The sequence below is a fragment of the Syngnathus floridae genome, chromosome 6 (assembly GCF_059516105.1).
Source record: "Syngnathus floridae isolate MCC-2025c chromosome 6, RoL_Sflo_1.0, whole genome shotgun sequence".
NCBI lineage: Eukaryota > Metazoa > Chordata > Actinopteri > Syngnathiformes > Syngnathidae > Syngnathus > Syngnathus floridae.
In genome coordinates, this window is record NC_142418.1 from 5,241,816 (window position 1) to 5,268,614 (window position 26,799).

Below are 26,799 nucleotides of genomic sequence, written 5' to 3' on the forward strand. Positions count from 1 at the left end.
AGTCCCCAAGAAAATCAGAGTAGAAACTCCATTCTATTGTACAGAATCAAATACAATACAATCCCAGACAAAAAAAAAGCTAATGTATGAAAATGATCATTTATGAAGATATGCATCAAGCCACAAACTCCCTGAAGTCTTCAGTGAACTGCAACATGAAGACAGCAAGTGGTTAAAACACCAAGATGGATTTTTGTCCAAATAGCAGATGTTACCTGAAGACATCAACCAGACCTTCCCCCATTGTCTTCACTTGGTAAGGAATTTTATGTTTCTCACACAGGGCGCGCACCAGTGGCGCCACCCGGTGGTAGTTGTGACGCGGCATGGTTGGGAAAAGACTGCAACACACAATAACCATTTAGCTTTTCAAGTTTCTTGCTATCCTGTTTAAAGGACTTACTGATGTTCTATCTGGAAATTGAGATGCCCACTGAACCAGTCGTTGAAGGGGGACTTCTCAATGTTGCAGGTGGCTTGTAGCTAAAGCACAAACGAGACACACGATGATTCTGAAGTAGTGACAACAAAATAAAAGTTGACTAGATTTCCAAGATAGCACCTGCAAGCTGAGCCAGTCTTGATGCTTCTCGTGGTCAATGTCCATGGGGAGGTGATTCATCTGAGTCACCCACACGAACCAGTGGCTCTCTAGAAACCTGAGAAGCACACCAAAACGATGACCTTGAAGGTAAAGGTAAAGATTGAACGATTTGATTTTTTTGATGGATTTAGTTGAACAACAGTTGCCTCTGCAGGCGGTTGCTGTCATTACATGACCTATGCACAAGTAGAAAATGCCCTTTTTTGTTGTTTGTATACCAACTATCTGGTCTCTAGGGTACCTGTGCAATCATCAAGTATGAAATTAAAACAATCAAGGATTTTTTTTCTATTTCTGAAAATGTGTCTGTAACCTCTCCACAGAGGGTTTCTCTTCCCCTGATTTGGAAGCAAGGCTGGCTGAAGCTCTTGAACCACTTGCCAATGATGGCAGGACAATAACTGTGAAGCACAACAAATTCAGAAACACACACAGCCTCCAACAGTTGCGACGCCCCTGCTATCCCGTCAAAGCCAAAAGGTAAGCAGAGCTGCACAGAGTTTTATTGGACACACAGAAATGAAGGAAATGCTTTATTGCATCCAAGCAGTGGGATCAAGAGCTAGTGTTAGCATGACGTCAACAGGTTTGCTGTCATTGAAATAGTAAGAGTATTTTGAGATAAATTAATTTCTAATATATGCAATGGCAACAATCATCTTCATTTATGTTGGAATTATTCACAAGCTTCCGAACGTCTATGTAAGATGGACTACAAGAATGAGCGCGCACTTAAGCACGTCATTGCGAAGTAATATTGTCGGTTAATGGTCGCATAGTGTGACTTTGGTCAGCACTAAATCATTTACTTCACATTCGGGAGTAACCGAGGGCTCATTTTCCACCACAGTATTATTCAGCAATGATTTAAACCCACAACCCAGGCAGCCACAGCACATTAACTTTACATCAAATAGATGATTTGAAAAGGCATGAGCTTATTGAAATACTAAATCACTTACCTGACAAACATGATGAGCGCCACTGAGCCCAGGAGACCATAAAGTGGAACATAACAACTGAAGTAGCGAAGGTAGTAAGAAAAGCACCAGACCATATCCTTCAGAAGAAAAAAAAACTTCTTAATATAACGAACCGATGATAATTCTTTACTCTGTCTTACATAGTAAAACCAAATAGAAGCCATTTTTATTAAACTAGACCCTATTGGAAAATGAAGCGGTTATCAATAATGTACAATACCACAGAGTGAATATTAAGTGTTCTCCACTTTTACAAAGTTTGGTTGACAAATCAGTGAATTATTTAGCATGCAAATGACCAAGGCCTCCAAATGAGGTATTGTTTTTGAGCACGCAAGCTAACTAACTTGTTAGCAAGTTTCCGAATAACATGCTAACTTGTCAACAAGTTTCCTAACAACATGCTAGTCTTGTTCGTCTTAAATATTTACAAGCAAAAAAAAAAAAAAAAAAAAAGACTCTTCCTGTTTCCAAATTCTCAATTGAGCAGAGGCGTCATCTTACCACCCAGTCACACCGTGAGATCATCACATGCATGATTTGAAGTTGGAAATAAATTGGAATTAGCAGTGGAGGTCCAACTAAAACAAAACATTGGAACATTAAATTCATTGATTCATATTGTATTTTAAAAGAGGGAAAAGAATAGGAGAATACCCAGGAAGAAGTAGTGGTGCTGATGGTTGTAGGGCAGAAGTTTGATCTTTTTGGTGCCATACTGTGAAAGAAAGACGATTGCTGGGTTAGGATGGCAGGAGCATGTTGCGCGCTGGTGGCTAGGCCAACCATTAAGTAAAACTTGCCTCTACTGGCTGAGTGGCTCCGACAACAAATATCTTCAGCATGTTGACGTCTGGGTCTTTACTAAAGACGTTGGGTTTAGCGTGATGCTGAAAGTGTCGATGATTCCACCAGTTAGCAGAACCTCCCTGTAGATGAGAAAACGTTCTTTCCTACCACGTCATTAGGGTTGTATAATACGTTCTGTTACCTTCAAGTGCCCAATGAGAAATTGTTGCGTAAGATGATTCCATGAGGATTTCTTGAAGACAGACAGATGACCAAAATCATGCTGCAGCCATCCAGCCTGGATCTTACAAGAGAAAAGAGGCCTCGGTTTTTGCATAGAATAACTTGACAGGTAGTCACGTTGTTGCTATTACCTGTGCAGTTGCCATTAAGATGGAACAGAGCGCCGTCGGGATCCAGCCGGTCCCCCCGAGACGTATGAGCAACCAGGCTAGGAGCTCCATCAGCAGGATGTGAGCCAAATGGGCTAAGAAGAACAAAGAGTGGGCCCGAAACAGACCCTTTTGCTCTGCATATGCATGTAAATCCCGGAAATCCTGGATGACTGCAACCTGGAAAATGGGGAGGGGCATAAACACGCACCGTGAGGATTTCGGAAATCCAACTGTTGAGACCCTCAAGTCACTCAAGACCTGAAGTTGGAGACCTACATTAATACCATCCTCAAAAAGGCCCAACAGAGGATGTAAAGAGGCATTGCTGGCCACAAGATTTGGTCATGTGACTCTTGCAAGCGCAAGAGCAGTTGTGATGGATGAAAATTAGGACAGATTCTTTTTAATTCTTATTCCAAAAAACAATTTTGATGGTTCTTACATTTTTCTCTCTGTCCTGGCTAGGTTCTGTTTCCGCCAGCTCGCCAATCAGCAAGGGCTTTAAAAAGCGTTGCACATACTTCTTGTCAGGATGAAAAGCAGTAAATGCTTCCTAGACAAAACAATTTTTTTTTAATAAAAACATCACACAAAAAAATCCCAAGCATCACATACTGTGGCATCCTCTCCAGCATAATGCCGGATGACCCGAAAGCCTCCAGGATGCCTCTTGGCCCACTCGGTGACGCAGTACACCTTCCGATTGATCACCAACCACTGGTCATTTCTGCTGCAGTGTTTCTGCACCTCTTCCCAGGTGAAAAGAGCGCTGCCCGCTGGCTCTGTCTGCTGGTCCTCGGCACCCATTCCTCAGAGCCACAGTCTAAAGCAAACAGTGGCTGGGAAAGTTGGTACAGTGCGCTGTGTAGACAGCTACGTTTTTTTTTTTTTTTACCCGTTGCTATGTGCTCGCAGCCTGCTTGTAACACAAGTTAACGAGGACAATGAGCAGAGGAACAGACACATAAATAATTTATGATGAATTTGATATGCGGGATGCTGTTAATGTCAAATTGAACGTGCATCATGATTACGCACCTGAGCTCTGCTACAATTCATGTCATATTGTAATATTAATATAGTCCAAAAATAGACACGAATATGACGTTATCAAACCACATTTTAGCACTGTCACATTATTAGCAATAATATCAATCGCAAATATATCAATATCGACTGCGAGGGTGTTTCTGTCTGCAGGATTGCAGCGTTAAGACAAATAATAATAATAAAAAAATAGACTCACATATTTTGGGTTGGTCTCACGCTCTGCGCTTTAGAAGCACACGCGGGCGCGCCTGTACAACTCACTCATCCTGTACGGATCCATTTATAAAATTGTGAACAACTGCCGAATTAGAATGTATTTACCTCGTTTTGCCTAGCTGACTATTTCATGGTGTCATTCATTACAAATTCCGAGGAGATCTTCCGACGGCTTTTGGACCAATCGGCGTACAGTAAATAAAGGACCGGCTTCATGGTGCCCAAATGTGTCAAATACGCCCATCTACTTGTATGAATATGGACGACTATTACTTTAACATTATGCAGTTAGTGTTAATGTATTTTTTCTTATAATTTTTCTATTATACAGCACTTGTACGTTTCTTATTAAAGTTAAAAATATCAAACCGATGTAAATTCGCATTAAAGGTATTAGCAGTATTTAATGATGGTTCTAACTAGATTTTAAATTTATTATTTCTGTCTGTCCGTCCAATGTGTTAAGCCATATATGCAATTTATTAACTAAACAATTCAAATTAAAGCAATCATTTTCTGACTGCATTTTAACACTGACCTCAACCAGCAGGAAGTACAAACGAGCAGCTCAGACAGTCACTTGTGCTCAGGTGGATAAAACACGTGTACTCGCATCTGTGATCATCCTAAAAAAAAAAAAAAAAAAAAAAAAAAAAATACCCCAAAAATTCAAATGACATGATTTGCGTATGGAACATGGTGGCGTGCCATGAAAACACTCCATGTGTGGTGATTCATTGGGTCACTGTCTGTCAGCTGGGTGCAAGCGAGAGGTTGTCAGACGGGTGCTTCGCTTTATTTGCGGCTCGGCACCATCAAGCCACTATTTGCAGTCATCAAACAAAACAAATCAACACATTGCCTGTCCAAAGATTAGAATGACTTAAAATGAAGCACACTGACAGGCTGTCTTTTTAAAAACGCCAAACACGATGACCTTGTTCTTTTTTTAAACAAAATTCAACAGTTTATTTGTTTCTTCATGCTGTAGTCCACACACAAAGATCAAACATGAATAATAAAAGGATAAGATAAATGAAATTGCTTATATAAAAGCAAAGAGCTTTTTTGGGGGGTTTGGAAAATAACGTGAGATTCATAACCTACGTTGGGCCTCTCTAGGTTGCATTCCTCTGCTTCTCGTCCCGAAGCTCCTTTCCCGAGCTCTAGTGCTTCTTTAAAATCTCTGAAGCCAATATCTATGTGACATCACTTTGAAAGAGGTCTGCTCTCAAAGCTCAACGAAGGTCTACATGCACAGTGTCTATTTGGTTGCCCTTCCAATCAAAGGCATCAAAGACACCAATTGTAAGTCATTCTCCTATGATATAATATGCTATGTAATTATAATTTGTCTACAAAAAGGATCACATCACAGATGCACAGATATTTACCACGGCATCATTTTTTCATTTGCATTCACCTCTACAGTCACATTCATTGACCTCTTCAGCTGTCTCGTCTGTTGTCTGCCGCTCTAAGTGGGCCGAGTCATTTCAGGACAATGTGGAACAGAAAAGTGCAAATCAGCATATCAGACAGGATTATCCTCAAGCAGCCAGTCACCCCCCTCTGCCCTCATGCCACCTCCTCGCCGGGCCGCTTCAAAAATCGAGGCATTGAACATCTGACCCCAGCAGCTTTGCAAGGCTTTTCTTCACAGTCGTAATCCATTTACATAGTGGTCTGGAAGGATGAAGTAATTTCATAGACACATCTGACTTTTTTGACAAACATCATTTTGAAATTATGACATTAACATAGTACAGAAAATAATTTAATGTATCAATGCCTATGATATCGTGATAGCCTTGGACACCAGACGGCAGAATAATACAAACACAGTGTATGATAAAGAAGAGTTTCACAAATAAGTGACAACACATAATATTAGTTGTCTTTGTTAAGAGGGCATCAATATGAGTTTTGTTAGACTGTCTACTGTAATTTGAATTATGTGCTAGCATTAAACTCAAACTAGGGGACTTTTGTAAGTTTAGTTAAACATACTTGCAAATACAGTGGAGCTTCGGTTTTCGAACACAATCCGTTCCAGAAGGCTGTTCGAGAAGTGAATCGTTCGAATTGACGAATCATATTTTCTCATTACAAATAATGGAAAAAAGATAATCCGTTCCAGGCATTTTTTCATTTGTGCATTTTTGTCCAATCGTGCAACTGCAGCGCACCGCTGAACGCGCAACCGTAGTGCGTCGCCGACCGCGCAACTGCACCGCACTGGTCGCATTATTGTGACAGAGCCGTCGCTGAAAGTTAGAAAATATTTTTAAAGTCCTGATGTACTTTCCAAAATTTAAGTGGACCTCAGTGCGCAGGGAGCTTAATTTGGTCCGATCGCGCAACCGCAGCGCGCCGGGCGCTCAGTGTCGTATTGCTTTAGGAGCGTCTTTGTGTTTTAAGATGGCTTTATCGCTCCCACTTGGTTCCTTTGGAGGCATGATTAGAGTTGATGCAATCCTCAGAGTAACGAGAACGTAATAACAAACGGAGTCCGTTGGCATGCGTGTCTTCTTGGCTCATCTCGCGAGGTTCGACAACCGAATTTCGTCTGACATCCCAAGCAAAAAAATCTCGAATTTTTTGTTCGAATACCGATTTGTTCGAGAACCGGGACGTTCCAAAACCGAGGCTCCACTGTACTTATTATTAAAGCAGCACTGTTGAATTATTCACTGTCTGCTAATTGTTGCCACCCTTTAGTGAACTTTTTTGTTTGAACTGAAGAGAAAAGAGGTCACTTTGTAAGATGAGGCGCCACTGTGCGTCATCATGCGGCACAAGAAGGCACGCTCAGTTTCAACTGTACTCACTTCATTTGATTGCACAATATTTATGAACCAGAAAAATATTACACACATTATGACATAAACTAAGAATATGTTCCGACCCTGTAGATTGCAAAAATAGTTGTGCATGGTCATTGTGACATTGCTATAACAACAAAGTGGATGTTGGTCAAGGACTGTCACGTTGTCCGTTGTTTGTGTGCCTGCTTTGTGTCCTGTTAGCCGAATGTTACCAGAGGTTGTCGTCACAGCTTTTAAACTGGTCAATAAAAAGCTGTGAGACAAACCAACGGCTCATATTTATTTCTCCGATTGTAAATACCATTCATCAGTTTCGCAAATATTTTCCCATCCATAGTTTCCACCTTAGCTTGTTGTCAGGTTTTCCTTTGTCATGAATTTAAAAATGAGGCAAGTTAGTCTCGATTGATACTCGCGCACTTGATAATGTGATGTGATGCCCAGCCGTTCCGGTTACACAGTGGGGGAGAGGGAAGGAAGGAAGGAAGGAAGGAAGGAAGGAAGGAAGGAAGGAAGGAAGGAAGGAAGGAAGGAAGGAAGGAAGGAAGGGGGAGGAAGCGCAGCAGTTGAATGTGAACCTTCTCCCCGATGGCAACACACAAACGGCTTGCAGTCAGCTTTGCAGTGATGCTAAAATGTGCAATGACTTGCGCCTTTGTGGAGCAGACCTTCGGATGGACCTCTGCCCGTTTCTCATGGGGACTAGCCGCACCAACTTCCTTTAAGTGTTTTTCGTTGCCGTCGGCGGGGTCACCGAGCTGAGTTGGACAGTTGCCGACAATTTAAAGCGCTAAGGGTGAACCTGTATTAATAAGGAGTGATGATCATGTGACCTAAAAGGTGTTTAAAAATTAATGATAGCAAAGTGTCAGACTGGCAAATGCTCAACTCAAAATTGACTGTTATATATTTGACCTTGACTACCTGCAGTACTACTATTACTATTACTATTATTATTACTACTATTACTGTTTTTATTACTCGGCATTGTGCTAGATGAAGGCACAAAGAGACGCCTAGTGGAGTGCGGCATGGTGATAGTTAATTGGCCTGAGGCGTGATGTTTTTTTGCAAGCTCAAAACAAAGCGGCTACCAAGTTGGTCTGTCATCACATCACATCACATGACTGCTCTGACTCAAGCGCAGAGTCAGGGGGCCACAGAATGGGCAACTCCTCCAGGAAGGGCGAGGGCGACGAGGAGGAAGACGAGGAGGAGGGAAAAGACGGCGAAGAGGTGGAAATAGTGCAGAGGAAGAAAAAGAAGAAAAAAGAGGAGGAAGTGGAAGAAGAACTTCCTCTGGGGGTGGATGAGTTGTTGGAAAGCGGAGATCCAGTCTTGGACTTGAGCTACCGGAAATTTAAGCGCTTACCTGCTCGGGTTTGTGGACTGACGCATGTGGAGAAGCTTTACGTTTGTGGAAATAGCCTGCGCGTTCTTCCTGATTGTATCACCCAGCTACAAGGTCTGCGGATTCTTGCCCTGGACTTCAACAAGATGGAGGATGTTCCTCTGGCCATTTGTCAGCTGGCTCACCTCAGCCGCCTCTACCTGGGCAGCAACCGCCTCATGACACTCCCGCCCGAGCTGAAGAACCTTCGGAATCTTCGCTGCCTGTGGCTGGAGAGCAACTACTTTCAATGGTTTCCGAAAGAACTTTACGAACTTCCCAACCTAAAGTCCCTGCAGATAGGTGACAACCGCCTCAAGACGTTGCCTCCTGACCTGTGCCGCATGGACACGTTGAAGGGACTGTGGCTCTACGGCAATCGCTTCCAGACTTTCCCCAAAGCCCTTCTAAGCATGGAGGGCTTGGAGATCCTGGACCTGGACCGCAACAAGATATCCGAGTTCCCCAGCCTGAAGCGCCTCCAGTCCCTTCGTCTCTTCTCCTATGACCACAACCCGGTCAAGGAGCCTCCTAAAGTGGGTGACGAGGTGATAGTGGTCGGGGAGGGCGCTGCAGAGTTTTTGGAGGAGCGTGAGGCCAGAAAGGATAGAAGACGACAGGAGGAAGAGGAGGCAGCTCTGGCGGGAGAGGAGCCCATAATTCACGGCATTTTGAAGAACAGCAGGGCCAAACGAGCTGCCGACGAAGAGGACGGGGAGGAGGACGGGTCTCCGGTCCTCGAGTACGACGGCGGCGAGCTGGAGTACGACGAGGAGGCGTTTGAGTACGAGACGGAGGAACTGATCTGCGAGGCCGAGGGCTTGGAGTACCAAGGAGAGGAGCTGGAGTAAGACAGGGCTTACGTGGATTATGAATATGAGGAGGACATGGAGACGAGGGTGGAGGCATGACATCAAATTTCCATCCAGACTATCTGCAGGCAGGTGGACAACAGGCTTCTTTGTTCCTGTTTATATTTACTTTTCTCTTTCGCTGTGAACATGAAAGTATGAGTTTCATCTCAGGCTACTGTGAAGCAGAGCAGAACTGTGCGTGTGTTGTATTATTAAATTGCCACCCACCTGAGGAAGTCACTGTCAATCATTTCTAATAAAAGAAGCGCACCAGTTGCTCTCAGCTGCAAAATAGCAGCAGTGTATTGCTGAAATGGATTAACAGCATGTTCATTCTTCATTTCAATGGGGGAAGAAAAATTTGAGATACATTTGTCAAGGTCATAGACTACAAATAATGTATTTTAGTTCTTGCTATCTATGCTAACAAAGTATATGTGACAGGAAGAACAATTATATGCTGGTCCACTAGATCAGTGGTCCCCAACCTTTTTTGCGCTACGGACCGGTTACGTGTCAGAAATATTTTCGTGGACCGGCCTTTATATAAATAAATAATACATTTATATAAATAAATAATAAATTTATAATAAATATATAAATACGATGAAATAAAGTGATACGACTGGGATAAAAACAAGTATAAACGCCAGACATTTTTTATTATTTATTTATTTATTAGTAATCATTTATTCATTGTGTGAAGGCGATGGCCTTCACACATATGTTATTCTACACCATTCTCTATTATTGTGTGAAGGCGCTGGCCTTCACACATATGTTATTCTACACCATAGGTGTCAAACTCAAGGCCCGGGGGCCAGATACAGCCCGCCACATCATTTTATGTGGCCCGCGAAGACAAATTGTGCATCAAATTCGTGTCATTACTAGAATTGCAAATTGTCTTCACTTTTAATCATAATTATTTTTTAAAAATATTTAACCAGTTCTTACTCGCCTGATTTGAAAACGAGTTATTTGTCATTTTGTTTTGTAGCTTTTACTGTACATTTATTTGGGTTGACAGTCATAATGGCCCCCCCCGAAAGAAGCAATGCGGCCGGCGAAAAAAATGAGTTTGACACCCCTGTTCTACACCATTCTCTATTATTATTATTGTGTGAAGGCGATGGCCTTCACACGTGTTATTCTACTCCATTCACTTTATTGTGTGAAGGCGATGGCCTTCACACATATGTTATTCTACACCATTCTCTATTATTATTCTTCTTCTATTTTATTCTCCACACTTTTTTGTTCTGCTTCTTCTTCCACATAATTCATCCAATTCACTCCATTCCACTTTTGACGTATTCCAAATATTCACGAGATGAGATCTTCCATTTTTCTTTAAAATTTCGACTAAATTTTGTTTTTCACCTCTAATTTCCACGTTTTTCAACCGATTCAACCCATTCCAACTTTCAACTGTTCATCTTTTTCTACCTATTCCACAACTTCCCACTTACAAAAAATTCCAAATTTCAAATTTAATCAAATTCTCCAAAATTTCATTTTTCTACTCTAATTTCTACATTTTTCAACCGATTCAACCCATTCCAACTTTCAACTGTTCATCTTTTGCCTACCTATTCCACAACTTCTCACCTACCAAAAATTCCAAATTTTCAAATTTGAAATTCAACCAAATTCTCCAAAATTTCGTTTTTCTACTCTAACTTCTACGTTTTTCAACCGATTCAACCCATTCCAACTTTGAACTGTTCATCTTTTGCCTACCTATTCCACAACTTCCCACTTACCAAAAATTTCAAATTTGAAATTCAACCAAATTCTCCAAAATTTCGTTTTTCTACTCTAATTTCTACATTTTTCAACTGATTCAACCCATTCCAACTTTCAACTGTTCATCTTTTGCTTACCTATTCCACAACTTCCCACTTACCAAAAATTCAGAATTTGAAATTCAACCAAATTCTCCAAAATGTCATATTACACTTCTATTTTCCACATTTCTCAAGTAATTCAACTCATTTCAACATCATTCAGCATCATTCCCCAAGAAGTTATTCAAAGTCTTCGCCTTCACACGCAATTTCTCCAGAAATTGCATTTTCTAGTTATTATATTTTATTCCCGTCACTTTTTTGTCCTTTTTCTTCTTCCACATAATTCATCCGATTCACTCCATTCCACTTTTGACGTATTCCAAATATTCTCACGAGATGAGCGCTTCCATTTTTCCCATTCCGAAAATTTTCAGTTTTTGCAAAATTTGCAAATTTACGACAAAATTTTCCCCATTCATTCTTAATGGCACATTCGACATTTCACATTTACGTCGTTCCAATTTGAAATTCACATCATTCAGCACATTCGAATCACATTCGGAAAGATTGTAGACATTCCCAAAATTGCCAAATTCAAAAATTTCACGTTTTCACTTTTAAAATTTCGACAAAATTTCACAAAATTTCGTTTTTCACCTCTAATTTCTACATTTTTCAACCGATTCAACCCATTCCAACTTTCAACTGTTCATCTTTTGCCTGCCTATTCCACAACTTCTCACCTACCAAAATTTCAAAATTTTCAAATTTGAAATTCAACCAAATTCTCCAAAATTTCGTTTTTCTACTCTAACTTCTACGTTTTTCAACCGATTCAACCCATTCCAACTTTCAACTATTCATCTTTTGCCGACCTATTCCACACCTTCCCACTTACCAAAAATTCCAAATTTGAAATTCAACCAAATTTCATTTTCTAATTATTTATTAAATTTTATTAATAAAACTCACTATTACGTTGAATTAGCGGGAGCACTGGGGTTGTTTCTCAGAAACGAGCCAGTCCCATCTAGGCGTACTCGGAGACAATGACACCCAAAGTGGTTAAGGTTTGTCTTTTAATGCAGGATGCTTGGTCTCCATGTGCAAGTTTAGAAGGCTTCATTGCCTCGTTAGCTAGCCTGTCACCACATATTATACAGAGTGCGCTTAGCGCGTCAGAGTCACCTGTGGCGATAAATCCATATTTTAATTAGGACTCCAGAAATTTTCTCACGAGCCAACACTACCGTCAATGTGCCCACCCGCTTGGCCATCGGTGCTTCGAAATAACTTCGTTCTATGGCTCCACATGTCCTCAGCACTGCAAACCCTTGTGCCGGTACACCATATGAAGTAAACGACGGGATTTATTTTTACCTCATCTAATATGTATCAAGCATATGAGCTGGTGTTTTAGAACAGCCTAGACAAGTAAATAACAAATAAGAAAAAAAAACCTTGCTAAACTTCTAAACCGTTACTGCTTTATTTTTTTCCCTGCTGAAAGAAGCGCCCAATGCAATGCGGGGAGAAGTTTGACAAGCGTTAGTACTTTAATGCTTAGCACATTTCGCAGCGGAGTCGAACCCTTAATCTGAGGTGTTCGAGCGTAGCGACGGAGCCACTCGCCAAACGTGGCGAGTTCGACGGGCACTCCGCTTTCACTTCTAGTCATTCTTATCCGTTCAGTATTTCGTTCTGCGCGCGTTGGGTAAGTACAAAATAGTGTTGGCTCGTGAGTGAACGATTCGTTCAAAAGAACGAATCTCTTTCAGTGAACGAGAGTGAACGAATCACTTCCTAAAGTGATTGGTTCTTTTTTTTCAGTTCATATGACTTCAACCAGTAGATGTCGGTAATGCTCATTGAAGCTGGTGCCACCTCGCTGTAAAACAAAACGAAAAAGAACATGACGTAACTTCCCGTTCACGAACGCGTCGTGAATTGCATGTCCCATTCACCAACTGAACAGATCTGTGAGTGAACGGGTCAGTGAGTGTGAGAAACGTAATTTCTCCGTTTTTGCATAACGGTGCATCCCTCCATGCAATAAAGTTAGCCGTTAGCTTGGAGAAAACGTGCATAAAAGAAGTGGTGTTTCAGTGAGTGGTTCTTTCTTTCCTTGGCAAATCGTAAATCGACATTCTGCTTACATAGTTCACGCCAGGAGACGCAACACGTTCACTGACTGATCCGTTGATACACGGGAAGGCAGTTCATCCATTAACTCGTTTGCGAACGGGAAAGCCAGGATTCGTTCCCTTACTGATCCGTGCAAATCACTCACTCACTGACTTGTTCACTCACAGATCTGTTCAGGGACATGCAATTCACGACGCGTTCGTGAACGGGAAGTTACGTCATGTTCTTCTTCATGGCAGCTTCAATGCTGAACTGAAAAGAACTAATCACTCTCGTTCACTGAAAGAAATTCGTTCTTTTGAACGAATCGTTCACTCGCGAGCCAACACTAGACTCGACTGGGGAAACTTGTCACGTGACCAGGACGAGCGTTCTAACCTGAATTAATTAATCAATTAATAACTAACGCCAACCCTAGCTCCAGCACTCACCCTAGGCCTAAGCTTCAGGGAGGTGTATGATTTTATGGGGCAGCACACAAGTAACTAAAGTTTTCCATGATGAACTATGATAGGTCCCACCTAGCTTTGAATTCGAGTCGCTAGGGTGAGAGGCCAGAGCACTAACCACTACACTATGGAACCTTCGCATACGTTGAATAGAACGTAAGTAGATATATGGTTTAATGGAGCAACTCAAGCAAATAGTATGGAATGGCAGAAGGTACAAGGCATCACCTGTGTGGAGTGGGCTTCTTCTCAGTAAAATATGTGCCTTGGCTCAATAAAGCTCGGGAAATACTGTCCAAGTGTACCCGTTTCTGTTCGTGGAAGTATACATCACTTTACAGAATTTACACTGCGTCTGTTTAATGTACCTAGCAGCACACCTCAAGGCGACCATGTGTCTTGGATTTAGAGCTACAAAATATTTATGACGTGGTAAACACATGAGCCTCTTTCCGGTGTCAGCATTGTGTAAGCACTGCTGTAAAGTCCAACAAAGAAGCGTGGCCAGACCATAAAAGGCAAGTCCACATGGAGGTCGGCTACAAACGGGTAGCAAGTAACGATTTTGCTCACTCGCGCCACCTCCTTGTAGGCCAGGGCCTCCGCTCCATCATCAACTTTGTATATTTATTTTTTTCCCACTTCTGCATCCACTCTACCTGTGTCTCTGAACGTGAACAAGTCTTCCTCTCATCCTCACAGTCATTATTCATGGAGGGTTCTAAGCGTAACGCAATCCTCGCATCTTTTTTCATCACATTGAAAGAGTGAAATATTTATCCCCCGCGCGCTGAAATATTCATGCTGCCGCATACTCTCATGTGTCTGCCTGTCTTTGCTCCTGGTGTTGCCCAGCATACTCAATCTGATGATTGCTTTACTGGAATATTTATCATCTGAGGAACACAAGATTCACGCATGGGGAATGCATTAAATATCAAGATGCAAACAAATATATTTTTTATTGTTATTACCAGTTCAATGGCCTAGTGGTAGAGTGTCCTCCCTGAGAGTGGAAGGTTATGGGTTCAAACCCTGGCCGGGTCATACCAAAGACTATAAAAATGGGACCCATTCCTTCCCTGCTTGGCACTCAGTGTAAGGCAGGGGTGTCAAACTCATTTCTTTCGCGGGCCGGATTGTAGTCATAGCTTCTTTCAGAGGACCATTATGAACCTGCGTGAACTTGGCCCTAAATTTTGCGAGGTTGGGGGGGCCAAGTTCATGCAGGTCCATTATGACTGTCAACCCAAATAAATGTATGAGCACCTCATATTATATACAGTAAAAGCTACAAAACAAATTGACAAATAACTCGTTTTCAAATCAGACGAGTAAAAACTGGTGTGTGTGTGTATGTGTGTGTGTGTGTGTGTGTGTGTGTACAGGAGTCGCAGCTATGCCGAATGCACCAGTTTTCTGAAGCTAAGCCGTGATTGGTTGGCAACTCTGATGTCATTTTCAGTCGACAGCTGGTAACAAAATGGCCACCTCGACGGTGGATAAAAACAAATACATTTTGCTGCTTAATTCCTATTCCATAACCCCAATATTGATTAGAATGCCATGTTTAGATTAGTGGGGCCACAAACAACATTTTGTAAAGAAATATTTTTGGCGAACTAAATGTCTTGTTTTGACAAAGCAAGCATGTATTTCGTATGCATGACGTCAGCACCGTGCACTTTTGGACCCTCAGTGTTGAGGCCACGTGATGTGATGACAACACAAAGTGCTTTAGTCTGGGCTCAGCGCCGGGTGGCGGAGAGGCTGACACGCCACAGACGTCTGAGGGAATCTGTGTCGGACTCCCTCGCAATATTGAGCCTTTTTGTTTACTCTCCTCTCATCCTATGTAGGTCAGCGAACACCGCCAAGTGGCACTGCAAGATTCTCAACACAAACGTGCAACTTCAAGATTCAAGAGATTTTATTCGCCATGTTTGAGCGTGCCAAACAAGGAATTTGAATTCGGTAAATCACAGCCTCTGTTCAACATTTAGGTGACTAACAACAACACTCAGGACATGTGAAAAATGGCAGATATTCTCAAACATCCCCTGATCTTAAACTCCCAAGAGGACAAGGAAAACCTCAAAACTCCAGCTAGGGGAACACAACATGTGCGGTAGGACGAGTCAGTCGGGGGGGGGGTGCTAGGAATTCACTGGGGAGCCAAGGGGGTGCTAGTCTGAAAAAGTTTACACTGTAGACAATTCAAAAAAGGTGTGGAGAGCAGGATGACTCTGAGACTCTAAGAGTGGTGTGAGTTCATCAGAGCAACAGCCTGGGGGAAGAAGCTGTCTCTGTGTCTGCTGGTTTTAGTGTACAGAGCTCAATAACGCCGTCCGGAGGGGAGTAGTTCAAACAGACTGCAACCTGGGTGAGAAGGGTCTGTAGAGCTGTTACTTGCAAGTTTCCTGGTCCTGGTCAGGTACAAGTCTTGGATAGATGCCACCACCATGATGCCATTGCTGCACAATCTACTGACAAATAATACTGAGATTCTGCTTTTATGGACTCAACAAAAAAATTATTTATGTATTTAGTTGTCCGTTTTTTCTGAGGTTTTGTTTTGTTGTTTCTGTTGCTAATTTTTATATTTTTGTTTGTCTAAGATTTTCTTTCTTGTCTCCTGAGACCGCTCTCTACCTAGTTTTAGTTCAAATTCAGTGTGTCACATTCCCAACAGTGCAATGGCTAGAATTTTTTCTATATAATATCCCTCCATTTCCCCCCACTGCTACTCCTTCACATTATCACATTCTCTACCCAGAAGAAGATCATGGGGGTTGTTGGTGGTCATTCTCAGTCTCTCAGTCATCACAACCGTTCACTGCTGCTCAGCCATGTGCAACCATACAGTAATGGAAACGTCATTGGATACACTGATGGATGACAAAATCCTCGAGGCATGCTGGCCGCCACTGTAAGCACAAATAAAAGAGGCAAATATTGTCTGGATGGCTTTCTTTGAGATTTAATGGAACACAGCTCAACTGGAAGGTGTCACAAATGGGATTGGTAGTGGACAGTAATCTACGTGAGTCTTTATTAAATGAGTGCCAAAGAGCTTTTGAAAACAACGCCCTTAAATTGCATTCATTCTCACAACAATGTAGCTATATCACTAAAGCATGTTATGTCCAATAAAACCAATGCTACAAATGGAGTGTAGCTCTGCGGAATCATATGGATGGTGTTGAAAAGATACAAATTATAAGTCTTAAGGGTTCGAAAATGTAGACCTAGAATTGTATAGTTTGGTCTCTTTGTCTGCTATTATCTTTTTCTCTTGTTTCTTAAAATATAAACGAGCCTACCTTCAATTCAACGTTTGGCCACTGGACGGCAGTATGACACCAAATTGCCCTAAAACGATATAGAAGGGAGGTTATGTAAAATTGATGGATGATTTGAAATTTGCTTTGACATCTTGATAAAAACGTCCAGCAGAGGCAGGATGACACTTTGAAGAAAATGTCTTCTCGCCATCTGTATGCGATACATCTACACGTACATCACATTATCATCTCAGACACCCTCTGGTGTATTGAAGACATTTAAGAGAGACAGAAAAAAAGCAGCCTGAGCTGAATATCTGTGATTTTTCCGACAACCTAATTCCCTTGTACATTTCCCCCACTCAAATTAACTCAGCCATTTAAAACATTCATCACGCTATTAAACAGTGCGATGTTAATTCTTTTGCTGTGCTTTTGTGCCTGCGGATTCAATATGGATACTTCAAACTCACAGCATGATAACTTCAGTGTGCCTTCACCACACGAAATCTGACTCCCCCCGGCCCCCCACTCAGTGACAGCTTCCCCATCCTTTGGATTAGTGCATCAATAAATGTGACACAGATAATCACACTGTTTACACATCTTTTTGTCCCTCCCTTTTTCCCGCAGCACCTGGTCTCATGCTGCATCCTCACTTCTATCACGCCACTTTTTGCTCGTCTTCCTCCCTCTCATCTGTCCAAGGCTGCCAGTCTGCATGGCCTATCTTTACCAAGCTGTTGCTTTCACTGCAGCTTAGAAAAATAAAATATATAATTACTTTTTGCCTGACATCTTGTCATGCCAAGTCTGGAGCACTTTATTATCTTGGCCCGCAAAAATAACTTGAGGGAAACGCCTCCGACATTGAAAGTGACAGTCTCATTTCCTGCTTCTTTTCTCTTAAATACAATGTGCATATCGCTGGCATATTTCATATTTCTAATCATCTATTTGCAGAGGCTCCATTTGACAGGGGGAAGCCAGGCGGTGATTTTGGTCGCAAAAGAAGTCGCATCACTTCTGTGGCACCTACTGCAGTTGAACCCTATTATAAAACCTTAACCCTAATTTGAAATCTTTCTTTGAAACCTAACCCTAATTTGAAACCCCACTTTAAAACTTTGACTCTAATTTGAAACCATAGTTTCACACTTTAACCCGAGTTTGAAACCCTAGTTTGAATTTCGAACCCTAGTTTGAAACCCTAACCCTAATTTAAAACCCTAGTTTGAAACCCTAAACCTAGTTTGAAACCCTAGCTTCCCGAGGTAGACCATGACATTGTTTTGCTACAATAGCTGCTTGGCCCCACTGATGCTGTACACAAATAGTTTTTTGTTTTTAAATTTAATATTGGGTACAGGACCTTAAAATAAATAATTGCTCATTTAATCGCAATACCGAGGGGAAAATTAATCACAAGTATTATTTTTCAGAATAAATCAATTCTGTTTACATTTGAGAAAAATGCACAATTGGCATAACTATGCTCAATCAAACATGAAGCTGGTTGCGGCGCAGCGCGGTGCTTCCAAAAATAGGTGATGTTACCCCCCGTCCCCCCGTCTGCTGAGCTCGCCTTGTTTCGGCCCGACGCTGACCTGGTCTTCCCATAGAAGAGGATCGCTGCAGTGTCTGCACAACCTGTAATATGCGGCCCATGGAGTTGATTATACTCGGGAAAAAGGGGGGGGGGGGACAGCTGAGAGCCTTTTTTACTTGCGAGTCGGCTCTCTGAGTCGCCTTGGCTCCGCCTCACTGCATTGATGTTCCTTCTTATCTACGTCCAGCTTCATTTGGACTTCTCTTAATTGGCCAATCTGGCACAGACAGCTTGGAGTTAAATACATTGAGATATTTCTGCTGCTGATGGAATGAAGAGAAGGCAAATTATCATGTTGTCATTTACTCTATATTTCTCAGATTTTCACACAAAACGTCTTATCTTTTTTTAATTGAATTGTACGGAATGTACTGTGGATCAGGGCTGTGGACTCGGACTTGGTCATTTTTGCCGGACTCGGGGACTCGGACTCGGTCGGACTCGGTCATTTTTGCCGGACTCGGTGCTGATTTTGACCGAGTCCACCGAGTCCGACAATAAAAAAATACGTTCAATTTTATTTTCATCATGCTGCTGAGAATGCGCGTAGGAATACTGTCCACAGCCCTGCTTACGATCAATGCGGCCACGTTGAGTTGCACTTAGGCTAATGTTTACATTATGTACCAATGTCAAGGATGATTATGTCACCCAGTTTATATGCTGGGTGACATAATCATCGCATTATGCTGCCATCAAAAATATTATATATGGAAACAAATGTGATATTTCTCAAGGTTTACCTTCACTTCAAGTCAAAATTCGATTATTTTGTATTGTATTATGTATTATTAATACATTTATTTGCTCAAATTAAATTCCCTGTCTTCAATTTCATGAAAATCTATTTCACTTATTTCAACAATAAGCAACATATAATGAACTCACAACTATACGTTACAATAATTACCAGCAAGTTTGCCTTAGAAAATGATCACTGAGAAAGCCGATGTTGTAAAAATGATTCTTTAATATGGAACAAAATCAGAGCTCAGCTCCATGGTCCATCACACTCTAACACTGATGGGAGGAGAACAACGACCACCAGTAAGATCACAGTCCGTTCGGCCCAAAAACAGGAGAGGCTGAAAAAAAAAAACCATGGAACGCAAAACCGAAGTGCTACCGGGTATGACTTCCAGACGTCCTCGCTTTGACCTCCTGATCCACGATGGCGAGTAACCGCTCTGCTGCCTCACTGGGCTCTTCCGCCTCCTCAAGCCAGGCCGGCGAGATTGGCAGGTACAGAAACAGCAGAATGGCGTCGAAGCAACGATACAACTTGTGGTGTCAAGAGGCCGAGGACGTCTGCGGAGGCCGCCCGGTAAGAACCCGATGCGACGCCAACACGGAGACGAGACGGCAACAGAAGCGCAACACACGTATGTATGGAGCAACCGGGCAACACGTCAGAGCACTTAGTTTGAAAGTTAGAGTGGGTAAGGGAGGGGTCGTAATGATCCGTTAACAAACAGTTCCAATAAGCGAGCGGGTCGCATCATTAAGGCTGGTCTTAGTCAGTCTCTTGCTACAAACGAGGTGCCAAGCAGGCTTGCGCTTGGCTGCTTTGGACCGCAAGTTGGCCGTGCTGACAGCTGCCCTTTGTCCAGCATGCGCCTCCATTGAGGGACCAGGAAATGCATGGCCGCTTATGAGAAGGTAGCTTTATGGGCTCAAGGGGTTACCAATATAGAAATTCACTCTGCAGGGTCTTATGACTTCAGCTCGACCTGTGACAACTTTGAAATGGAAGTTTCATTTCATTATACTTGATTGTATGGATCATAGGTGTCAAACTCAAGGCCCGGGGGCCAGATGCGGCCAGTAACATCAAATTGTGCATGGACTTTATGTGTCAGTTCTAAAATTACAAATTGCCTTAACTTTTGGAAAAATAGAGAAATTACTAGCAATGTTTATTACCATTCATCTTTTTAAAAAAAATTGAACAGTTTTTACTAGTCTGTGATTTCAAAACTAGTTATCAGTTTATTGTGTAGCCTATACTGTATATAATATAAGTCACAGTCATAATGGCCCTCCGAAGGACACCATGACTACGATGCGGTCCGCGAAAAAAATGAGTTTGACACCTCTGGTCTAGATCATTTCAGGTTGTTAGCACAAGACCGCTAATCAGTACATAAATCTGACCGACCTGACTGGGCCATACAATTTCCCTATGTCGCTTTTATTCACTGCTTCTGTTTTTACTACTCCGCCCTGGGGAGGAGGTGCAAGGCTCTACCTTCTATTTTTTTTTTGTGCTTGATCAATGTCTGGTCCACAGAGAACGGCAGAGACGTAAAAAAAAAAAAAACGCGCAGAATAGGAGCCGCTAATGGGCAGTGAATCCCAGATAGATGAGGGAGCATGGATTACTGCTGAATTAGACTCTGGAAGTGTATGCATTACCGTTTGAATGGGAGAGTAAATGAACAATCGAGCGGAGGAAGTGGAAATCTATACTTGGTGGAGGATTAAAACGGAGTTTTGTAGTGAAGGAGTTGCGTGGTCATGGAGGGGGCGGGGTCTGCCAACTTCACCCAACGTGGTCATCCTGCACCTGAACGCACGGCGGCTAACATCGGAAGGAAAGGGGCTTTGCACAGAGACCACAAGCACTTGCGTGGGTGGACACACACTTGATGCACACGCACACACATTAATGCACTCATGTCTGCGTTCCACCGCACTCTCCTGACTGCCAGAACCTCGCTGTGTCTTGTAAAAAAAAAAAAAACAGCAACAAAAGAACAAAGTAACAAAGGGACAAAATTAAGAACAACACACTTTGGCTCCCACTGGCGAGAATAAAAAAATAAAGCAGGGCTAAAACGAAGGATATAAAAGTGCCAGTGGCGCCGAGTTACTGCGCAAATGTCAGTAACTGGCTTTTGAACAGCTCTACACTTCTTTTAGTCTAAAAGTATATACTAGGAACCTTACCAGGCAGCTAAAATCTATACAGTACTGTCTTGTTCATATATTTATAGATATTTATACACTTTACAAAGTTGGCAAAAATACAGAAAGAAATCAATACATGGAATTAGATTGTACACATCACAATTGTGTGTATTTAAGCTTGAGCGCTCTTTGTTGAGGAGGTGAGCCACAGCAAGTCCCGAGAGGAGGTGAAGAAATGCAAGTGCTAGTCGCAGCATCCCAAAAGAACTGTGATGACCCCCCCCTTTGATTTCCCACACATGATGGCAGTGGATCCAAGCTGCTTTATTATTTTATAATTATTATTACTTCAACCGGCAAAAGAGAGCAAATGGATGTGGAGTGAAAGATTATTTTTAGAGCATCGATAAATGTGCGTTGTCTGCCCTCGCCCCACCCCCCTCGGGATGCCTGCGATGGGATGACATTACAAATGGAGGCCAGAGCGCATTGGCAGTCCTTTTTCCCGGCTGCTGGAGTAACTGTAGCACTTTTGCAGTTGGGGCCGGTCTGAAATATGAAATGGGAAACCATAGTCGTCATTACAGTGGACATGGATGGAAATAATGGGAGCCAGATTGTGCGTTTTCAATTTTGGCATGTGGCTTTGTCAAACAATTCTGGTCAAAATCTGATGATTAAAAAATATATATACATATATATTCTTGGTCAATTCTCCAACATGTGTTGATAGTTTGCAGGTACCTCTAATCCAATAATTTGTCTCGCAAAATTTCACCGCGCAAGCTAGCAAGACGCTTTTGTAGTGCTAAATGAGACAAATACTCGCAAATATTCCTCAGGGTTGCTGGGTGCTTATCCACTTCTGGCCTCTAGCTGGATAATGCCCGCCTCCAAATTTGCTCTGGCATCATCAGCGTGTGAGCATGGTCAATCCTGTCCAACACAAAGGCATTAGAGTCAATCCCAAAGCCTATAAGAAGACAGGATGAGACGAACGGACGCGGGCGGGGCAGAGCGACGGCCTTTTGATGCTTGGCATAAAAACACATATTTGAGTGCATTAGTGGCTCAGACTCCTCCCACATTCAATTTCCAGGAGCAAAGCTACGTGGCAGTGTTGCTACAGTGGGCCCGGGATGCATCGGCTAGCACTCCTTTCCCTTTTCCTCCTCCAAGTGCAGGGACCCCCTCCCACAAAAATAAAGTGGACATCAAAAGCCCTTATTCAAGAAGGGCTGTTAGAATCGGCATGGTCAACATCACCACTGTTATCACGAACGTGTTTTCTTCATCATTTCAAGTGACAAAGGAAAACTCGTTGAACAACAAATGTTCATTTCCACCAAGGATATTTACATAAAGTTGTCAAAAACAGAAGCATTTCCTTATCACGTTTGGAAAGAAAGAAACCCAACACAAGAACACCAAAGCACACACACACACACACACACACACACACACACACACACACACACACACACACACACACACACACACACACACACACACACACACACACACACACACACCGACAATCAAATGTGAACAAAAAGATAAATATATATTGACTCTCGTTATTGTTACAATTCAAATAACGCTTGCTTCAACTTTGATTGAGAGAAGTCACACTGGTTTTTAACAAATGCTTCAAACGAGTCCAAAGGCGAGTTTGGGGCTGGAGGTCGAGTCTGCCTGCGTAAGGTTGCGACTCACACACGACCCAAAACGACAATTTGCTGATTCAGCTGTTCCAATCTATGCATGCATGCCTTCCCTGATGACATCACACCAGAAGTATTTTTCCAACAGTGGTGGCGACCGGTTTTGGCTAGTCAGACGTAAAACTTTCTAAAAACCTGAAAATTAACTCTGGTCTGGTCACAACTGTCACGACGACAGGTGGTAATTCCATAAAAAGTTAGGTTGGCAAATTGCTTTCTCTTTTATATTGTTTTAAATGGCCTTCGTTCTAATTGTGCTGCTTTTAGAGCAGCTGGCAAAGAGAGGTTGTTTGTTATGCAACTTTTGGAATAATCATAAAAAGTGCATCCTAATGTTTATTCACTTAGCAACCTTGAGTATGACTATTCGTGTGGTTTGCATTAGATGTAATCATGGAAACAAAAACAAAAAAAACATAGATCATTATCACAAATTGTGCCTAAGGGATATTTTCGTTGAAACCAAGGTGATAGGGTGACTTCACAAATTTGCACGAAACAAAAGCACTCTGTGCCACCTAGCAAGCTACCTGCCCCAATTCTACTTGCAGCAGCAGCAGAACACAAAACTCGAATAATGCCAGTTTACTGGGTCGAGTGGGGCGATTTATCCCTCCTTGAACACTGTGTAATCACGTTGAAAAGAAAACGCAGTGCAAGTGCATCACCTGCATTTTCACCTTAGGAAACCGGCTGGGTGATTATCTTCCTCCATTTTAGCCTTTTCCAGCATCTTTATGATTGCTAATTAGGGCACACTCCATTTTCTTTTCCTGGCAAATGTCGCCTCAGCAAACTGTGTTCCCTTCTGTCCAAGGAATGGACATACGAACAAGCCAGAGTAGCTTCGAGGCAGAGGAGATGTCTAATCTTGTGCAGATAAGACTAAGATTGAGATTAGGTTGATGGCAATGACATCATCTTGAAGCGAAGTTTGTTGCTTGTGCACTTGAATGGCCCACTACTCACACTTGCTAACTCGGGCTTGTCTCTCTAATGCAGAGCCAAACAGAAGACAGAGGTTATCTCTGCTCTCTACATGACAATGCAGCAAATGAGATTAAATAAAAGAAAGAAAATGAACAAATCCAGAGGAGCAAGCAAATTGTACTGCCTGGTAACAAATTATTATACAAACACTAAAAAATGCTAGAGGGTTTTCCCAACACACTCACTGTGGATTTTAAGCTAATTGGGTTACCTTTACTCAAGATTGGGTTAGACCCTATTGCACCCAACTTGAGTTAGTTTTGACCCAGGAGTTTTAAGCCTTTTGCTATTGAGCCTAGCAGAACTTCCACGAAATTATTATTTTTTTAACAAAAGAAAAATTCAAAACAGCATGATCAATGGCAACCCCTATGTCAAGTGCAGTTGTTAAACAATGTATAAATATTTCTTGTAAATTTGACACACCAACACTCCCAGATTGGATTTAAAAAAAAAAAGGTTCTTCCATGCTGTCCGTGGAAATCTATTTTATTTACCGTGGGCGAATTTGAGTTGACTGTGGCTGACAAAACACAGCGCTGCTCTCAAGCACCCCGGGAAAAAGATGATCTGCTTCTCCACTATCTCACAGTCACATATCAGTCCATCCTCAAAAATCACACCCACGGAGTGCGAAACAAAATTCCATGTTATCGTTTTTTTTGGTGGGGGTCAGCAACAAAGTCAGAATCTACTCCCGGCCTGACTGATAGCGACACCGGCAGACAACATACAGACGACGTTGCTCTCCCAGTCGAAGCTCTGATCATGCTTTTAACACGTTATGTCACAATACTGGCTCGGCGAGCCTCATTATGACAAGCGAGGCAAGGACGAGCTCTTTCTCTCCACAGCAAAGCGGCAAGAGGAAATATTCAAATGCACGCCAGCGAACACGCCGAAAATAACAAGCGGCACAAAAAGAGGCGAACGAGAGCCCTTCATCCGTCCTCCGTGTCCTCTTCCGCATCTCCACGCCCTCAAGTCACAGCGCAGAGGCGACCTCTCCCCAACTTGCCTTTTCGCTCATTCCTCCCTTCATTTTCACCGCTCCTATAATCATCATCAAAACCATCCTCAACCTCAAGGTTGTCATTATTATTATTACGTTTTGAAAAAGTGCAGATAGAACTTCCCCCGTGCCCTCGTTCAGAAGGCAGGGCAGTAAAAGAGGATGGGGAAGCGATGGCAGTAAGAAGAGAGAAAGAGAAAAGAGAAGACTTGAATCGTGTTGCTCCACCATGCACGCGCGCGCACTCACACTTCATACCAGATGCGCCACGGAGGCAAACAGGTTTGGGAGGATGGAGTGATTCTTTGAGATGTTCAGCACAACAGGGCAAAAACAAGAGCACAGGGCAGCACGAAGAATTCAATCCACAAATTGAAGTGAGCGCGCACATTGGAAGGCATGCACACAAAACAGCACAACCTTTGCGTTGCCTTTGTCGCGAGAACATTTGAAAGTGGTTCCCTCCTTTGCTGTGAAAAAATGACATCATCGTAGCGTCTGCGATTTAGAGTTGTTGTTTTGTTTTGTTTTGTTTTGTTTTCCTCCATGTCTTCTTTTTTCTCTCTCCGTGTCAAGGGCTTATTTTCTGAAAAAATCAGGAGTGATCCGCCTCATGAGTTTGTCGTGTTCCTGCTTTTCCAGCTTCGGAAAAGTTCAGTACATGTACAGTATATCTTTTAAACTCTAGTTTTGTTTTGAGCTACAGCACAGCACCCACAGCACACAGACGACATGGGGAGGGGGGGATGACGGTTGTCGGGGTGGGGGGCACTAATATTGTGCCAGAGGATAAGAAAGAAGGGAACAATACAGAGGAAATGAGAGAATAGAAGAGAAAAGAGGAGAGAGACACGAGTATCAACAATACCATCTTGAGCTCAGCTGGTTTCATCAAAAAAAAAAAAAAAAAAAAAAAAAAAAAAACGAGGATTGATTGCTTTTTACGGCTTAAGCCAAACATTGAACCACACTAACTGCACGTAAAAGGAGGGATGAACATAATGGAAGATACAGCACAATGAAGACAAATGAATGGAAAGAGCAACAGATGGATGTTTGTGTAAGAGGGAACGGCCAATCTAGAAGCCTAATTAATATATTCATGTTTATGTACATACAGTACATACTGAATAGTATTGTGTTCTGAAATTATTATACACTATATGAAGTTATTTAAGATTCTATGTGATCCCAAGGGACTGGCACCTTCATGGGTCAGTGGCTGCAGTGCAGTTCAGGACCAAAGGGGGCCGCAGATTGAAACTAAGGTCAGAAGTGCAGAAGGAGTCAAAAACAGAAACATTGACAGAGTGGTGGGAAACAAAAATGGAGACAGGAGCGTATGAAAGGAGGAATAGGAGAAAGAGTTTAAAGGTTTAAGAGAGCAGATGGCTAATTGTACCCGTGTTTCGCGGCCCGGCAGCAAGTCAGTCTTGTGCATAAGGACGGGACTGGGAGGACTGAGGGAGGGGGGAGGGGCCATGGAGGAAAGTGGGCGGTGCCATCAGGCCTTGAGAGCGTGCCACTGGGCCACGTTGGTGCGCGGCCGCGCCAGCATGTCTTTCCAGTGCTTCACCTCCGCTGGACCGCTCTTCCACGACAGGTAGATCTAACAGAAGGAAAATCAATATTGAATATCTTCAATCTGATGGCTGAAAAAGTTTTTTCAGACACCGTTTGAAACACTGCACCCGGTGGCGCGCTGGGTAGCACGTCCGCCTCGCAGTAAGGAGGGTGTGGGTTCGATTCCACCTCCGGCCCTCCCTGTGTGGAG

At 42.6% G+C, this 26,799-nt stretch overlaps 3 protein-coding genes across 7 annotated transcripts in view; 1 reads left to right on the forward strand and 2 right to left on the reverse strand.

The window, feature by feature from the left end:
* Positions 1 to 14: 14 nt before the first annotated feature.
* fads2 (fatty acid desaturase 2) lies at positions 15 to 6,328 on the reverse strand. 3 transcript variants are annotated; one of them, XM_088378888.1, is made up of 15 exons: positions 6,048 to 6,328; positions 5,145 to 5,723; positions 4,576 to 4,663; positions 3,387 to 3,594; positions 3,214 to 3,324; positions 2,751 to 2,948; positions 2,579 to 2,680; positions 2,391 to 2,516; positions 2,245 to 2,305; positions 2,092 to 2,168; positions 1,567 to 1,664; positions 563 to 659; positions 404 to 483; positions 235 to 341; positions 15 to 148 (listed from the first exon to the last, which is right to left on the reverse strand). In XM_088378888.1, exons 4-15 carry the CDS (start codon positions 3,576 to 3,578, stop codon positions 141 to 143), a joined length of 1,257 nt encoding a protein of 418 aa, XP_088235014.1. In that variant the 5' UTR covers positions 3,579 to 3,594; positions 4,576 to 4,663; positions 5,145 to 5,723; positions 6,048 to 6,328; the 3' UTR covers positions 15 to 140. The 3 variants fall into 3 exon arrangements, with proteins under 3 accessions (XP_088235014.1, XP_088235012.1, XP_088235013.1); XM_088378886.1 differs by having other exon boundaries at positions 216 to 341; positions 6,048 to 6,326; XM_088378887.1 differs by lacking the exons at positions 4,576 to 4,663; positions 5,145 to 5,723; positions 6,048 to 6,328 and adding an exon at positions 4,018 to 4,268 and having other exon boundaries at positions 216 to 341.
* Positions 6,329 to 7,843: 1,515 nt separating this feature from the next.
* lrrc10b (leucine rich repeat containing 10B) lies at positions 7,844 to 9,325 on the forward strand. Its single transcript, XM_088378896.1, has one exon. It carries the CDS (start codon positions 8,030 to 8,032, stop codon positions 9,104 to 9,106), a length of 1,077 nt encoding a protein of 358 aa, XP_088235022.1. The 5' UTR covers positions 7,844 to 8,029; the 3' UTR covers positions 9,107 to 9,325.
* Positions 9,326 to 15,408: 6,083 nt separating this feature from the next.
* LOC148396033 (uncharacterized) overlaps positions 15,409 to 26,799 on the reverse strand; it is a 30,619-nt gene continuing 19,228 nt past the window's right edge. The window contains exons 9-11 of one of the 3 annotated variants that reach the window (XR_015859065.1): positions 26,428 to 26,634; positions 16,820 to 16,868; positions 15,409 to 16,423 (exon numbers count right to left, since the gene is read on the reverse strand). Coding sequence is in view for 1 of the 3 variants with exons in the window: in XM_088378864.1 (XP_088234990.1) it covers positions 26,530 to 26,634 (105 nt within the window). In the remaining 2 variants the exon portion in view is untranslated. Of the gene's footprint in view, positions 16,424 to 16,819; positions 16,869 to 19,339; positions 26,635 to 26,799 lie in introns of those variants that run through there. The other 2 variants (XR_015859066.1, XM_088378864.1) reach the window with 2 other exon arrangements.

Excerpts from the sequence above, each read along its gene's own strand:
- fads2 (XM_088378886.1), bottom strand. The coding sequence starts at position 3,578 with ATGGGTGCCGAGGACCAGCAGACAGAGCCAGCGGGCAGCGCTCTTTTC. Across the intron at positions 2,681-2,750 it reads TCTTAATGGCAACTGCACAG|ATCCAGGCTGGATGGCTGCA; the intron begins GTAATAGCAACA and ends TTCTCTTGTAAG. Across the intron at positions 484-562 it reads AAGACTGGCTCAGCTTGCAG|CTACAAGCCACCTGCAACAT; the intron begins GTGCTATCTTGG and ends TTTGTGCTTTAG.
- lrrc10b (XM_088378896.1), top strand. The coding sequence starts at position 8,030 with ATGGGCAACTCCTCCAGGAAGGGCGAGGGCGACGAGGAGGAAGACGAG.